Source organism: Rhinoderma darwinii, chromosome 4 (assembly GCF_050947455.1).
Source record: "Rhinoderma darwinii isolate aRhiDar2 chromosome 4, aRhiDar2.hap1, whole genome shotgun sequence".
Classification (NCBI taxonomy): domain Eukaryota; kingdom Metazoa; phylum Chordata; class Amphibia; order Anura; family Rhinodermatidae; genus Rhinoderma; species Rhinoderma darwinii.
Window position 1 is genome coordinate 322,092,579 of NC_134690.1, and position 16,624 is coordinate 322,109,202.

The 16,624-nt window shown below is 39.9% G+C and overlaps 1 protein-coding gene across 9 annotated transcripts in view; it reads left to right on the top strand.

Annotated features, from left to right (window-relative positions):
- Positions 1-16,624, top strand: part of MAP4K3 (mitogen-activated protein kinase kinase kinase kinase 3) — a 339,362-nt gene that overhangs the window by 276,653 nt on the left and 46,085 nt on the right. For 6 of the 9 annotated variants that reach the window (XM_075862768.1, XM_075862771.1, XM_075862770.1 and 3 more), the window contains 3 exons: positions 7,700-7,738; positions 8,029-8,085; positions 10,998-11,040. In XM_075862768.1, the coding sequence (XP_075718883.1) occupies positions 7,700-7,738; positions 8,029-8,085; positions 10,998-11,040 (139 nt within the window). The remainder of the gene's footprint in view (positions 1-7,699; positions 7,739-8,028; positions 8,086-10,997; positions 11,041-16,624) is intronic. The other 3 variants (XM_075862773.1, XM_075862776.1, XM_075862769.1) reach the window with 2 other exon arrangements.

Genomic DNA, 16,624 nt, shown 5'->3' on the forward strand with positions numbered 1-16,624 from the left:
TGCCGTTTTTAGAAATATACAGCATGTGGCCCTAGTGTGGTAATCGACTGAAGCACAGGCCTCCGAAACAAAGGAGCACCTAGTGGATTTTGGAGCCTCCTTTTTATTAGGCGCCATGTCCAGTTTGAAGAGGTCTTGTGGTGTCAAAACAGTGGAAACCCCCCAAAAGTGACCCTATTTGGCAAACTACACCCTTCAAGGAACTTATCGAGGGGTATAGTGGGCATTTAGACCCCACAGGCTTTTTGCTGCATTTTGTGGAATTGGGCTGTGCAATTGAAAATCAAATTTTCCCGATAAAAGGTACAAATTTTTAATTTTGACAAGTAATAAAGTAGAAAAACCACCCAACATTTATAAAGCTATTTCTCCCGATTACGGCAATACCCCATATGTGGTCATAAACTGTTGGTTAGACAAACGGCAGGGCTCAGAAAGGCAGGAGCACTATTTGGCATGTAGATTTTGCTGGATTGGTTTCTGGGCGCCATGTCGAATTTGCAGAGCTTCTGAGGTACCAGTACAGGCGAAACCCCTTAAAAGTGACCTCATTTTGGAAACTAGACCCCTTGAGAAATTCATTGTAGTTTTCATGGGGTGCATGCGACTTTTTGATCTGTTTTTGTTCTATTCTTTTAAGAGACGTGGTGACTAAAAAAACAGCAATTCTACTATTGGTTTTTACTCAATTTTTTTTACAGTGTTCACCGTGTGCTATAAATTACATTCATTTTATTCTGCGTGGTGGTACGATTATGAGGATATCATATGTTTATAGTTTTTTTATGTCTTATGGCGTTTGCACAATAAAATACTTTTTATAAAAAAACATTTGTTTATTGTGTGGCCATATTCTAAGAGCCATAACTTTTTTTATTTTTCCATCAAGAAAGCTGTGTGTTGACTTTTTTTTTGCGTAACGAACTGTAGTTTCGATCAGTACCATTTTTAGGTCCGTTACGACATTTTGATCTCTTCTTATTCTATTTTTTGGGAGGTGAAGTGACCAAAAGATCATTATCTTTTATGACGTTCACCGAGCGGGATAAATAACGAAATACTGTTGTAGTTCAGGCCGTTACAGACGCGGCGATGCCAAGTATGTATAGTTTATTTGTTTTTGTTAATAATAAAGGACTGAGAAGGGAAAAAGGGCGATTTTTACTTTTAGGCCTCATGCACACTTTCGTCGGCCGTTGAACGGCCGCTAATGACCATTCTGTGAATCACAGACCGCACACGGATGGCTTCTGTGTGCAATCTGTTGTTTCACGGACCAAATCAATGCAAAGGCTGAGGCTGTTCTGTCAAAAATGGGCAGGAGTAGGACGTGCCCTTTTTTTGATGGAACGGCCGCACGGTTCCGTTAAAACAACGGAAGTGTGCATGTCCCCATTGAAATGAACGTGTCAGGGTGCTATCAATTAAAACAATGGATAACATTCTGACGAAAAAACTGAAGAGGGCATGAGGCGTTAAACTTTTATTTTTTTATTTTTACACAACTTTTTTTAACTTGTATTTTGTCCCACCAGGAGACATGAAGGCAGGATGCCCTGATCGCAATTCTAATACACTGCACTACATGCGTAGTGAAGTGTATTAGAGCGGTCAGCTACTTACTGATAGCAAGCATAGTGGGTCCTGACTTTATCAGGACCCACTAGGCTTCCGTAGATGGCATAGCCGGAGGCCATTGTTAGGCCTCCGGTTGCCATAGCAACCATCGCCGCCCGCTATCATGTAGCGGGCCGTCAATGGTGGTTTAACCCCTAGGAAGCCAAAATCGCTATTGAACGCGGCTTCTAAGGCGTTAATCAGAGTGGACACCACGATCGGTCCCCGCCGAAGGAGCTGTGGCAACTGCTGTACGAGACAGCAGCTGTCACAGCTTCTCTATGTGTCGGAAGGACGGCCGAAATGGCCGTTCCTCCCGCGACGTACTATAACGTCATGGAGCACTTACCATGATGGAATAGTACGTCAAGGATTGGGAAGGGGTTAAAGAGTACCTGCCACCACGCCTGACATGGCTGTTTTAGTAAATACTTGTATTACCCATAAAGTAACAATTCTGGAACACATTTTCTTAGAACTCTGCATTGTGCCGTTCCTCTGTTATTACTCCTAGAAATGTAGGAATAAATTGGGGGTGTATCCCTACATAGTCTAACATTGTCCAATCAGAAATGACAGTGAGACAGTGTTGGGACACACCTTATTGACAAGGGGAATGGTATCAACCAGTTGTCAATTTATTTATATATTTCCAGAAGGAATGACAAAGGAACGGCACAATAAATAGTTCTAAGAAAATATGTTTAAGAAAGGTTATTTCATGTGGAATACAAATATTTACTAAAATAGACAGGTCCGGAGAGGTGACAGGTCCTCTTTTTAATGTTGTGGTTTTAAGCGCAGTTTTGAGTATTGCAGCATGGCAGAAATATAGCTCTGAAGCTCCTGGCTGCATCTGAGCCTGCCACCAAAAGCCATCACGTCACGTCACGCTATAAAGACTATTAATATGAATTTACATCTATAAAACAAGACCATTCTTTCTACAATAGGTATATCATTTTGGCTATTCGCATGATATTTGATTTCTGGCCCAACTATAGTACTACTGAGGGGCCCTACGTGTAGGGGCATGATATGTTTGCATTTCTGCACCCCCTATTGCCATATCACAGCAACAAGTAGACTCGGACCTTTCACCTGCTGTTTGATTATAGTCCATAAGACCATTGGCCTTTATGTAAACCACATTACAAATGATCAAAAGTGGGCCAGCACTGTGGCCTATTGTAATGCTGGTTTTCTGAATGTATTACCGGAGACTATGGTATGTTTCGGTGTCCCTGATAACATAGTTAAGAACCATTCGTTTTAGGCTGGAATCACACATTCAGTTTTCAATACAGGATTTGGTACTGTTTTTGGAGCGAAAGCCGGAAATGGATCCAACATAGGCATGGGGAATGTCCGTATCTACTTATGATATTCTCGTCCATACAGTTCAGTTAGTATAAAGAGTGTCCCATCTCCTTTCCTTCTCTGCAGTCCCTGGATCAGAGCCAGCAATACAACATTGAAATTGTGGTATACATTGATAATTGTCTTCTGCATAAGGCATTTGAGTAGTCAATTTCATGCCAGAGTCATTTATTGCTTCATTATGCCTGAAAATCCATGTCTTGTTCCATATAGGTTAAAATGACTTACACTGCCATCATCTCTAATATTAAAACGGTGAGAATTTAGATTATGGCTCGATATGTTGTGTACGAGTTTATTCCTGGCAACATATCCAGCATATCTATTCAGCCAGAAAATGACTACATTGTACAGTGCCGTATGTTTGTCCCTGTTCCTACACAAAGCACATCATTGCCTTCACCATGCTCAAAGAAATCCTTTCATTATCGGTCTTAACAAGCAATAATAACAAGTGGGTGAATGTTACTATAAGCGTTCCTCATAAAACAATAAATTAAAGGAAAACCTGGCAAGAATTTATTTTAGAAGTAATGATAATGTGTCAAATAGAATTCCTAAAAATATACAGAACTGCAATAATTTTCTTTCATCATAAAATAAATAAAATGCGCTGTATATCAGTCTGTGAAATCCATCCTCTTAAGAATTCCATGGGAGGTGCGAGTGAGTCATGCGGAGCTTCTGTATTGATATATTAGAAGTAAGACTAAGCAAAGGGTGCAGAGACTTTTCTTTTTCTGCAATCTTTTTGCCTACCTTGATTTAGTTTTATTTTGGCTCATTTGATGATCAGACTGAGGCACAGCTGAAAATAAAGTGGAAATGCCGTAGTTGAAAGCAGCATATGTGCTCCGTGGCAACAAAATTGGTACATTGAATCGGAATAGAAATTGGGATTTTGTACAGGCCAATTATTGACGTGCTCAGCAGGCAATTTTATAGCATTATTTGTTTTGTTTCTAGTATTATACATGTAGATGACATTATACTGGAAATAATTACTTTGTATTTTTCTTTATTTACTTCTATGTTTTGATCCATTGGCTGGATTTCATATGATATGGGTTTTATTTGCTGCATTTCATTAAAATATTTGTTATTAAAACTGTTGTGAAAAAGTGAGCCATTGTATGTACGCATTTCTTTAACCCCTTCCCGACATCCGGCGCACGCCGGGTGGGGGAATATGGAGCGGGCTCACGGGCTGAGTCTGCTCCATAGAGCAAGTGTGTCGGCTGTGTGTTACAGCCGACACTTCCGGGTTACGAGCGGGATCCCGTTTTGAAGCTGGGCTTCATAGGAGACTGTCAGAATCACGATATACTGCAATACATTAGTATTGCAGTATATCGTGCAAGCGATCTAATGATCGCTGGTTGAAGTCCCCTAGGGGGACTATTAAAAAAAAAAGTAAAAATTAGTTAAAGTTGTTTTTTTTGTGTAAAAAAAAATTAAAATTAAAAGTTCAAAAAAAAACCACTTTTCCCATTTTCCCCCTAGAGCATAGTAAAAAAAATCAACATAATTGGTATCGCCGCGTCCGTAAAAGTCTGAACTATCACAATATATCATTATTTAACCTGCATGGTGAACGGCGTACAAAAAAAATTGTAAACGCCAGAATCTCTATTTTTTGTTCACCTAATCTCCCACAAAAAAATGAAATAAAAGGTGATCAAACCGTCGCATGTACACCAAAATGGTATTATTAAAAACTACAGCTTATCCCGCAAAAAATATGCCCTTATACCACTTCTCGATGGAAAAATAAAAAAGTTATGGCTCTCGGAATTTGGCGAAACAAAATAAATTTTCTTTTTTACACTTAGGTTTTTACTTGTAAAAGTAGTAAAATATAGAAAAAACTACATATATTTGGTATCAGCGTAATCGTATTGACCCATAGAATAAAATTAACATGTTGTTTTAATTGCACAGTGAATTCCGTAAAAATGGCGCGCAAAAAACCATGGAGGAATCAGTGTTTTTTTCATTTCCTACCCCACAAATAATTTTTTTCCCGTTTCCTAGTACATTATATGGCAAAGTAATGGTGCTACGAAAAACTACAACTCGTCCCGCAAAAATCAAGCCCTAATAGTACTATATAAACGGAAAAATAAAGATGTTATGGCTTTTGGAAGGTGGGGAGGAAAAAACGAAAATGAAAATCTGAAAAAGGGCTGCGGCGTGAAAGGGTTAAATGGACACTAACTTTTCAAACAACTTATGTTAATCTAATAGTATACCTGATATAGATCAACTTCGTAATTTACTTACTGTTAAAATGTAGTTGTTTTATGCATGCAAATTCTGAGTGAAGTTGCTGCCACTAGGTGTCTCCCTTTTTGTAATTTGTTGTCGACCATTTTTTGTAAAGCAAAATCAATCTCTAGTTACAGAGCATGGGAGACCGACTGCAGAAAGTGGGGGTGTGTTTCACTTCACAGCCTGCCTATAGATGTCTATGGAGAGGAGGGAGCAGGGATCAAAAGAGACAGACACGCTGCCCGTAGAACTCTGTGGAGAGGGGAGGGGGAGCAGAGTGAGACGCACAGATATGCTGCTGGTTATATGTCACCCCAGTGCTGGATTCTCTGCTACACTGCTCATTACTACTGTTACTCCTTCGTTCTGCTGTATCTTCTATATATGTGATAGATAGAGATAGGAGAGCAGAATTCTTCTCTGTGTGCTGTGTATGGGAAACATGCTAGCTGTTAGGCTCTGCCCACTAGCTCAGAGAAAACTGAGAATTAGAGAGCAAGACTCCAGAGGGGAAAGCTGCTAAAAAAAAATACCATATACAAGTAATATAATGACTACAGTGTTATTCCACATGTACACACATATAAAACCTTTTTCTATAAAGTCACCTAGAAGTTAGGTACGTTTTAAAGGCTATGAATAACTTTGACATGAAAATTGTTTTTTTACATATGTGAGTTACAAAAGTTGGACTAAGTTTCAGGCTACAATCTTCATTCCTTCATTTATTTTCAGAATTCCTAATATGCCGTTTGCAACCTGTTTCTAATTTTAGACTTTTTTTGATGTGCGCATGTCCCTCCCAGTAATACATGCTAGATGTGAGTTCTGTTAGTCCGGGGTGCTGATGCCTTCACGAGCTCCCGTGTATTAGCACAGCTTCTGTCCAGTACTGATTTCCACTTTTACAGCCCATGAGGATCTGTTCTCCTTTGTGCTGACAGGCACTGATCCTGAGTAGTGTACAATATGCCCCTCCATCCCCCTGCATAGTGTCTGAGGGCGCTCTCCTTTTTCTCTACACTGATACACAGCCTGTGTGATTAACCCCCTCCTCCCTGCTGACTTCCATGTGTGCTTTCCTCCCTACTTACAATCTGATATTGACAGCTTGTGTGATCTGGCCTGCCTGAAGTTTTGGAGGCTTGTATGCTCCACACTTTGATCTTTCGTGTACAATGTCCTCCTCCCTACTGGTATCTTTAACACTGAGAGAAGGGAGGGGGAGCAGAGAGAGTGACACCGCCAGGAGCAGTGTGCTGGCTCATCTAAACTCCATAGCAATTGATGGGAAATGTTTCATGTAGGCTTTTTAGAAAGTTGCATATTTTTTCTTTCAGAAAGCAAATGAACAATAAAAAAAAAATGTATTGCAAAGTTGTCCGTAGCCTTTAAGGTGCTGTTTAGCATAACAACAAGAGCCTGCTTTTCCCCCCAGAAATAGTGCCACTTTTGTCCATGTGCTAGTATTGATAAGTCCTATTCATTTGAATGGGAACAAGCTGCAATACCTGATGCAGCCAAAGGACAAGAGTGGCACTATTTCTGGAAAGCAGATGCTTTTTTTTAAACCCAGACTTTTTTTTAAGTATTGTTAATTGAACTTAATTTGTTCTCACCTGCTAACACTTTTAATCTTTTAGACTTGTTTCTTTGGAAACAGGAGGGAGGTGTGCTGTGATGTTTATTTTTTAATACCGGTAAAATAAATGCTAATAAAGCACTCTCTAGTTCCTGCTCAAGGTTTTCCCGAGTATGTGGAGCAGTAGTTAAGAGCACCTTCCTTTCTGAAAGTACTCTCTAATAGTGTTTCAATTTGGCTCTGTTCACATCTGCGTTGGGGTCCCGTTATGACTTTCCGTCTGAGCTTTCCGTCAGAATGGGACCCTGAACAGACACAGACTGACAGATGGATACCTGAGGTTTCCATTCCCATCACCATTGATTTCAATGGCAACGGATCCGGTGCCCATGGTTTGCGTTTGTCTCTGTTGTGCACTGGACCTGTCGTTTTGCCTGAAGCAATAGCGTAGTTGAACGGGACGTCCCCACAACGCAGATGTGAACATAGCGTTTCTTGATAAATGACACTAGTTTAATGAGAGGGAACATGAACATGCAGAAAGCTGCACCATTACAGCACCACAAATACACGTCTTTCCATGTGGTTTTTGTTACAGTTTTGTCACAATTGCGGCGGGCATGGTTTTGAATAAAAACGGCTCTAGGAATATTTATCTAGAACTGTGAATGGGTCTGGTTTCCACATGTAAACACATGCTTTTTTCTGGTGTGTCGTTCTGCGACATGTGAATGTGCCCTAAACATTTTATGCGTTCATCAATTTTGATTTCTTAATATTTTTGGTACCAGTGGAAACATCAGAACCAAATAATGTTTGTATATTAAATGTTCTGATTTTGCTTTTAAGGAGTCTTCTGAAATCAGTTGAAGAGGAGCTGCACCAACGGTAATTTATATCCCTTCTTGGTCTCCAAACCCCCGTCTGCTCTAACTGTGCATATATCTGTCCCATTGTTGTAATGTTTCCCTGCCTTAGTGTGTGTTGTGCAGATGTATCAGAGCTTTACTTGGTGTGACCTGCATCTGTGCTCCACAGTACCATCAAAAGCTACCACCAAACTCTATACTCTGTAGCAAAGCCCTTAGGTATTGCATGCCATAGTCCTTGTGTAGTAGCTGTAGTATAGCTGTATCAGTGAAGACCACTCAGCCATGGTACCTTGTTCATCTCCCTAGGGGACATGTGGCACATTTAGAAGATGATGATGATGGGGATGATGATGAATCTAAACAGTAAGTCCTTTTCATATCTCCGCTTATTGGGTCTCTGCTTCAGATGCATCTTAAGAATGGGACTCGGTCTGGCTTTAACAACATAGCATTTAGCACAGCAAGACAAATCTGTGCGTTAGCTTTATTTTTATTTTTTTTCCATATATTTACTTTTTTGCTTTTCTTGTCTTTGCTACTAAAGGAAGACTTTGATTTAGGCTTACAAAATTGTCATTACATATTTGTATCTTCAGAACTAGACAGCTGATCCCAGTGCTAGGTGTAAATCATGGGAACACTCGGCTGTGGATATTGTGTCCCCAGTTCTTCTGAACTCTGTCTTGAGAGTCGGTGGTGTGTTCTGTGACTTTCGTAGCCTTGTCACGTTCCCCAATGCTGTATGTTCTACTCTGTCTCCTGGCGGTCTTGTTCCAGCTTGGTCTGTGCTTTCTGGCTTTTTATGTGCTCTGCTCCAATTGTTTTCCAACAACTCTTACTGCTGGCATTCAACAAATCTAACAAAACTTTTTTTTATAACGAAATTAATAGGATTGCTGTTTGGCACTCATATTTTTCAGTTTCAGCCTAGCTCAAGTACAGCAGAGGAGAAAAGAATTAGTCTGTGGAAAAATATAGCAATAATAAAAAGGGAGAATCCAGACAGAATGATAGCGTGTTGTGGGAAAGCATTTGAAGATGTTGCATAAATTACAGCAGGCCTCTCATTTTGCGCCTCAGTATGCACCCCCTATAATAAAACCCCTGCAAAACCCTATATCAGCAGAAGTAGGCCCCATGCAAAGCTTATAATTTTTTTTTCTTATGTTCAAATTAGGACTGATTAGAGACTCCTTGTTTTGCCTCCTTTTAGAGCAGTTTTTTTCTGCAAAAACCCCAAATATGGCTCATGCCATGTGCTATTTTCTTGGCGTCTATGTTCAGTAACCCAACCCTCTTTGAAACAAAAAGTCAGTACTGTTTAGGAATTTGGTTGCCGACTATTCTGTGAAATCAAATATCTATTGGTAGAATACAGTTTTTCTAGAAATGTGATCAGAAGGAGGTTTGGACCATGGTGCTTTGCGACCACAACTATGGCTGACTGCATAAAATAACTTCTTCTGATCAAAAGGATCCAGGGCTGCTGGCCGTTGTCCTGCAAATATTTGAGCAGACACAGGCCGTTTTGTGATGGCTCTTAGTCTGGTTTCCATCATGAATTATAGTCTGCAGTAAAACATCAGACCAGGGCCTTAGCTATAGAGGTTGCAGAGGTAGTAGTCGCACTTAGGCCCTGGTAACTGAGGGAAACCAAAAGCCACCCTACCACACCGGAATCGTACTGGTATGGCAGTGGGGCTTTTGGTCTCCCTCAGGCAGAAATGGCAGGTAGGGGCCATGGTTCAGATTTTGTATTGGGGGCCAGGAGCTTCAAGTCATACCTCTGCATTAGTCTGTAGTGGTAGAAATTGTAGAGATTTGCATGGCACCAGCAATGAATTTAAAGTTGTTGTCCGAGATTCTGATAAATCTTAGTATATTACACTGTCATTTGAAACTATTCGGGTCCAGCACAGTCGGTCTGTCTATACACTAGATCTCAGTCGAGTTGGGTTGATAAACATCAAATGACCATGTTGTCCTATCCCTGCCATAGCCACTATGAATGCAGATTAACGGAGGCCTGTTAGATACAGTGTATATACAGGCCTGTCAGGGACCGACGGTGATATACATATAGACATGCTTTCATTTGGTATAAAAAAGAATTCAGCTAATATTATATGTCCAATACAGACTGAGGGAATCAATGGCACATGTTTACTCAATTTACAAGAACTGCTGGCTCTGTATCGCTCTCCCCTAATGTTTTGGTAACACATCAGATTTTTTTCCTAAAATCTTTTCTACCGAGCAGGTGCGAACAGTTGTCACTTCCTGCCTTTTTGCAGGTCCCTGTCAAGCTCTTATACCATTGTGTTAGCGATAAATATGCACAGAAGATTTTGAAATTTATTGAAAGTGGTTTTGTTTCTGGTTGCATATGCAAGTATGGAGAGAAGTGTTTTCATCAGTCCAGGTCAAGATTAATAGGGGTTGTCTTTTCTGAGGGAAAAAGAAGGAACGAATTGGGAGCACGCTTTGCCCTCGAGTAATTTCTTAAGGGCACATAGATCTTAAATGTCACATTTCCTGATAAAGCATTACACTGTGTTCTTTCTCTGCCAGCGCAGGAATATATAAGTTATGCTCGTAAGAAACATTTATTCTACAAAGAAATCTAAGTTAGCGGCGAGATAATATTTTTAGATAATTTTTTTTATTTGTGTCAATTTCATTATACCAATGCGCCCCTAACATCAAAATTTAGTAGAGGCGTCCGATATATGGACTGTAAATACGTTTAGTGGAGGAGCTTATGGGCCTTGTATTTATGGTCCACATGAAGCTCTGTGATCCCAGGTTCTGATTGATATTACATACTCATGAATGTCGATTAGGACCATAAAAAGATCATCATTTCTCTCTTCAATTATATACTGTATTCCAAAGTCCCACATACATTCTGTTAAACAGTACTATGCGAAATGGGTTTTTACAAAACTCTATGCACAGGCCTTAAATTCAGCACAAGGTATGAAGTTTCTCTGTGTCTATTTCATAAATCATATCAATATTTTGAGCTGCATATGATCAAATATTGAATGACATAAAAATCCTTATTATAAACTGTATTCTAAGGCTCTTTTGCTATACTATACATTGTACTGTAACATATATAGTATTTTATATTACAGTGTTACTTCGACATGGTAGAAGAAGTAGACAATTGCAGATCTTTTGAGTATCAAATCTATGTCCTTCAAACATAGTCCAGGTACCTATGACCATATCGAAATAAATTTTTCTGTGTTTTGTCCTTAATTTTTCAGCTCCACTATAAAACCCAAGGTGCCACCTCCTCTACCGCCAAAGGTTAGTACTGTTTCTTCTTTAATCATGATGATGTGTGTCGCATACACATATGTTTTATAAGTAGTTCACTCTTACGTTCACACATTTAACAATACTGTAAAAGTCCAGCTTATTCGTAGACACATGTCCATCAAGTTCAACCAAGGGATGGGAAAAGGGAAGGTAAACATTTTTACACATAGGAGCTTATATTTTTTTGTTCTAGGAAATTATCTAAGCCTTTTTTAAAGCCATCTACTGTCCCTGCTATGACCAGCTCCTACGGTGACTACTCCATAAATTCACCGTTCTCACAGTAAAGAAGGCTTGTCGCCTCTGCAGGTTGAACCTTTTTTTCTCCAGACGGAGGGAGTTGTTTTTTGAGGGGGTTTTAGATGGAACAGGATTTCACCATATTTTTTGTATGTGCCATTAATATATTTATATAAGTTAATCATGTCCCCCCTTAGTCATCTTTTTTCAAGGCTAAATAGGTTTAGTTCTTTTAATCTTTCCTCATAACTTAGATTCTCCATGCCCCTTATTAGCTTCGTTGCTCTTCTTTGTATTTTTTCCAACTCCAGGGCATCCTTTCTATGAACTGGAGCTCAGAACTGAACTGCATATTCTAGATGAGGCCTTACTAATGCTTTGTAAAGTGGTAATATTACATCCCTGTCCCGCGAGTCCATGCCTCTTTGAATATATGACAATATCCTGCTGGCCTTTGAAGCAGCTGATTGACATTGCATGCTGTTATTTAGTTTATGATTTACAAGTACACCCAGATCCTTCTCAACAAGTGACTCCTCCAGTGTAGCTCCCCCTAGGAATATATGATGCATGCTGGTTGTTCGTACCCAGGTGCATAACTTTACATTTATCTACATTAAACTTAATTTGCCAACTGGATGCCCAAACACTTAGTTTGTTTAAATCCGCTTGCAATTCACGAACATCTTCCATAGTCTGAACTATATTACATAGCTTGGTGTCATCTGCAAAAATAGAAATAGTGCTATTAACCCCTTCCCGACATACGCCGTATATATACGGCGCTGTCGGGAGGTGGTTCCCGCAAAGCGCCGTATATATACGGCGCAGTGATGGTGCGGGCTCAGAAGCAGAGCCGGCACTATCACTGCGGGGGGACAGCTGTATTATACAGCTGGCACCCTCCTGTAACTGCCAGGACCGGAGCTATTCTCCGATCCGGCAGATTAACCCCTCAGATGCTGCGCTCAATAGAGCGCAGCATCTGATAGGTTTTCACCCGATCGGCAACCCAGTGATGCAATCGCTGGGTTGCTGTGGCAATCGGACGCCAGAAAATGGCGTCCGAGTCTGCCTTGTACGGGAGCCGATGAGGACCCGCCTGCGGCGAGTCCTCATAGGCTTGCTGTCAGTGAATAACTGACAGCGCTAATACACTGCACTACGTATGTAGTGCAGTGTATTAGAGTAGCGATCGGGGCATCAGGCCCTCATGTCCCCTAGTGGGACAAGTAAAAAAAGTAAAAAAAAGTAAATAAAAATGTGGTAAAACAATAAAAACACACACATTTCAAATAAAAATAAAGCTAAACTGACTTTTTTCCCATAGTAAGTCTTTTATTATGGGAAAAACCGTAAAAATAAAAAAAACTATACATAATTGGTATCGCCGCGTCCGTAACGACCCAAACTACAAAACTATTATGTAATTTATCCCGCACGGTGAACGCGGTAAAAAAAAAACATGAAAAACAACGCCAGAATCTTTGTTTTTAGGTCACATCTCCTTCCAAAAAATGCTATAAAAAGTGATCAAAAAGTCACATTTACTCCAAAATAGTACTAATAAAAAACGCCAATCCGTGCCGCAAAAAATAATCCCTGACACCGCTTTGTGCACGCAAAAATAATAAAGTTATGGGTCTTAGAATGTCGACAGAGAAAACAAATGATTTTATAAAAAAAGTGATTTTATTGTGCAAAAGCCGCAATACATAAAAAAAACTATATAAATTTGGTATCGCCGTAATCGTATCGACCCGCAGAATAAAGCTAACATGTAATCTAGGGCGCACTGTGGATGCAGAGAAAAAAAAAACAATAAAAAACTATTCCAGAATTGCTTGTTTTTGGTAATTTCCTTTACCAAAAAATGAAATAAAAAGTGATCAAAAAGTCGTATGTGTTCTAAAATGGTACCAATAAAATCTACAGCCCGTCTCGCAAAAAACAAGCCCGCACACCGCTCAATCAACTGAAAAATAAAAAAGTTACGGCACTAGTAATGCGGTGATGAAAAAACATCTCAATGCGCAGGCAGGAGGGGAACATTCCTTCAGTTTCAGGGCCCTAGTATTTAGGAACTAGGAAAGGGCAGGGACATAGCACATCCGCTGGAAGCGAGGGCGCCCGTATTATATCAGCGCAAAACTTTCCCAGTAATATTTCCCAAACTACGAAGGAGAAAAAGTCCCCAAAAGGTGCAGAGCGTTACAAAGGAGGGATAAGAAAGAAAACCGTTTATCAGTGTGACGCCGGCCTGCGCATAACGGATTGCTTCACAGCGTAACACACATCTATGGATAATTGTATTATTTACCCCATTATTATACCCTCTTATTATGCCCTGATGTTCTCCGCACAGATTACATATACCGCTGACATACTCCGCACAGATTACATATGGCACCACATTATAAACGGAAATACCAGCAAAACCCCAAACAGAACTATTACCAAGCAAAATCCATGCTCAAAATGGCGGTCTTTCCCTTCTTAGCCCTACAGTGTGCCCAAACAGCAATTTATGGCCACAAGTAAGGCATTACCATTCCCGGGAGAACCCGCTTAACAATTTATGGGGTAAGATTCTCTAGTGGCACAACATCTTGTGCGGTGAATGGGCAGATCAGTGGAGAAATTGCAATTTTCACTTTGCACCATCCACTGCGTATTCATTTCTGAAAAACACCTGTGGAGTCTAAATTGTCACTACATCCCTTGATAAATGCCTTTAGGGGTGTAGTTTCTAAAACGGGGTCACTTTTGTTTGGTACATCAGGGGTTTTGCAAATGCAACATGGCGTCCGCAAACCATTCCAACAAAATCTACGCTCCAAAAGATAAATACCGCTCCTTTTCTTCTGAATGCTCCCATATATGTAAACAGTCGATTATAACCACATATGGGGTGTTACCGTACTCTGGAGAAATTACTTTACAAATGTTGGGGTGCTTTTTCTTCTCTATTCCTTGTAAAAATGAAAAATGTGTATCTAAAACTACATCTTGTTGGAAAAAAAAAATATTTTTCATTTTCATGGCTTAATTCTAATTAATTCAGCAAAAAACCTTTGGGATCAAAATTTTCACTATACCCCTAGATGATTCCTCAGGGGGTGCAGTTTCCCTAATGGTGTCACTTTTGGGGTGTTTCCACTGTACTAGTACTACAGGGGCTCAGCAAATATGACATGACACCCAGAAACCATTCCAAAATCCAAATGGTGCTCCTTCCATTCTGAGCCCTACCGTGTGTCCAAACAGATGTTTGTGACCACATGTGGGGTATTATTTTACTCGGGAGAAGTTGCTTTACAAATGTTGTGGTGCTTTTTCTCCTTCAGTCCTTGTGGAAATGAAAAAAAAATACCTAAACCTACATTTTCTTTGAAAAAATGTAGATTTTCATTTTTACGGCCTAGTTACAATAAGTTCTGTAAAAAACCTGTGGGGTAAAACTGCTCACTCTACCCCTAGATAATTCCCTCATGGGGTGTAGTTTCCAAAATGGGGTCACTTGTTGGGGGTTTCCACTGTTTTGTCCCCTCAGGAGCTTTGCAAATGTGACATGGCCTCCGCAAACCATTCCTGCTAAATTTGAGTTCCAAAAGCCAAATGGCGCACTTTCCCTTCTCAGCCTCGCCGTGTGTCCAAACAGCCGTTTATTACTACATGTGGGGTATTGTTTTACTCGGGAGAAATTTCTTTACAAATTTTATGGTGCTTTTTCTCCTTTAGTCCTTGTGGAAATGAAATAAAAATTAGCTAAACCTACATTTTATTTGAAAAAATGTAGATTTTCATTTTCACAGCCTACTTGCAAAAATTTCTGCAAAAAACCTATGGGGTCAAAATGCTCACTATACCCTAGATAATTTCCTCAAAGGGTATAGTTTCCAAAATGGGGTCACTTGTTGGGGGTTTCCACTGTTTTGTCACCTCTGGGGCTTTGCAAATGCGACATGGCCTCCGCAAACCATTCCTGCTAAATTTGAGCTCCAAGAGCCAAATGGCGCTCTTTCCCTTCTAAGCCCTGCCGTGTGTCCAAACAACTGTTTATTGCCACATGTGGGGTATTGTTTTACTCGGGAGAAATTGCTCTACAAATGTTGTGGTGCTTTTTCTACTTTAGTTCTCTTGGAAATGAAAAAAAATTAGCTAAACCTACATTTTATTTGAAAAAATGTAGATTATCATTTTCATGACCTAGTTCCAAAAATTTTTGCAAAAAAACTGGCCGGTCAAAATGCTTGCTACACCCCTAGATAAATTCCTCGAGGGGTATAGTTTCCAAAATGGGGTCACTTGTTGGGGGTTTCCACTGTTTTGTCACCTCAGGGGCTTTGTAAATGTGACATGGCCTCCGCAAACCATTTCTGCTAAATTTGAGCTCCAAGAGCCAAATGGCGCACTTTCCATTCTAAGCCCTGCCGTGTGTCCAAACAACCGTTTATTACCACATGTGGGGTATTGTTTTACTCGGGAGAAATTGCTCTACAAATGCTGTGGTGCTTTTTCTACTTTAGTTCTTTTGGAAATGAAAAAAAATTAGCTAAACCTACATTTTATTTGAAAAAATGTAGATTTTCATTTTCATGGCCTAGTTCCAAAAATTTTTGCAAAAAAACTGGCCGGTCAAAATGCTTGCTACACCCCTAGATAAATTCTTCGAGGGGTGTAGTTTCCCAAATGGGGTCACTTTTGGGGGGTTTCCACTGTTTTAGTTCCACTAGACCTGTTCAAAGCTGACATGGTGCCTAAAATATATTCTAATAAAAAGGAGGCCCAAAATCCACTAGGTGCTCCTTTGCTTCTGAGGCCGGTGCTTCAGTCCAGTAGCACGCTACGGCCACATGTGGGATATTTCCTAAAACTGCAGAACCTGGGCAATAAATATTGAGTTGCATTTCTTGGGTAAAACCTTCTGTGGTACAAAAAAAATGGATTCAAAATGAATTTCTGGAAAAAAATAATGAACTTTGTAAATTTCACCTCTACTTTGCCTTAATTCCTGCGCAATGTCTAAAGGGTTAAGAAACTTTCTAAATGCTGTTTTGAATACTTTGAGGGGTGCAGTTTTTAAAATGGGGTGACTTATTGGCGGTTTCTAATATCTAAGGACCTCAAAGCCACTTCACAACTGAACTGGCCCCTGTAAAAATAGCATTTTGAAATTTTCTTGAAAATGTGAGAAATTGCTGCTAAAGTTCTAAGCCTTGTAACGTCCTAGAAAAATAAAATGATGATCAAAAAACGATGCCAATCTAAAGTAGACATATGGGGGATGTTAGTTAGCAACATTTTTGTGTGGTATAACTGCCTGTCTTAC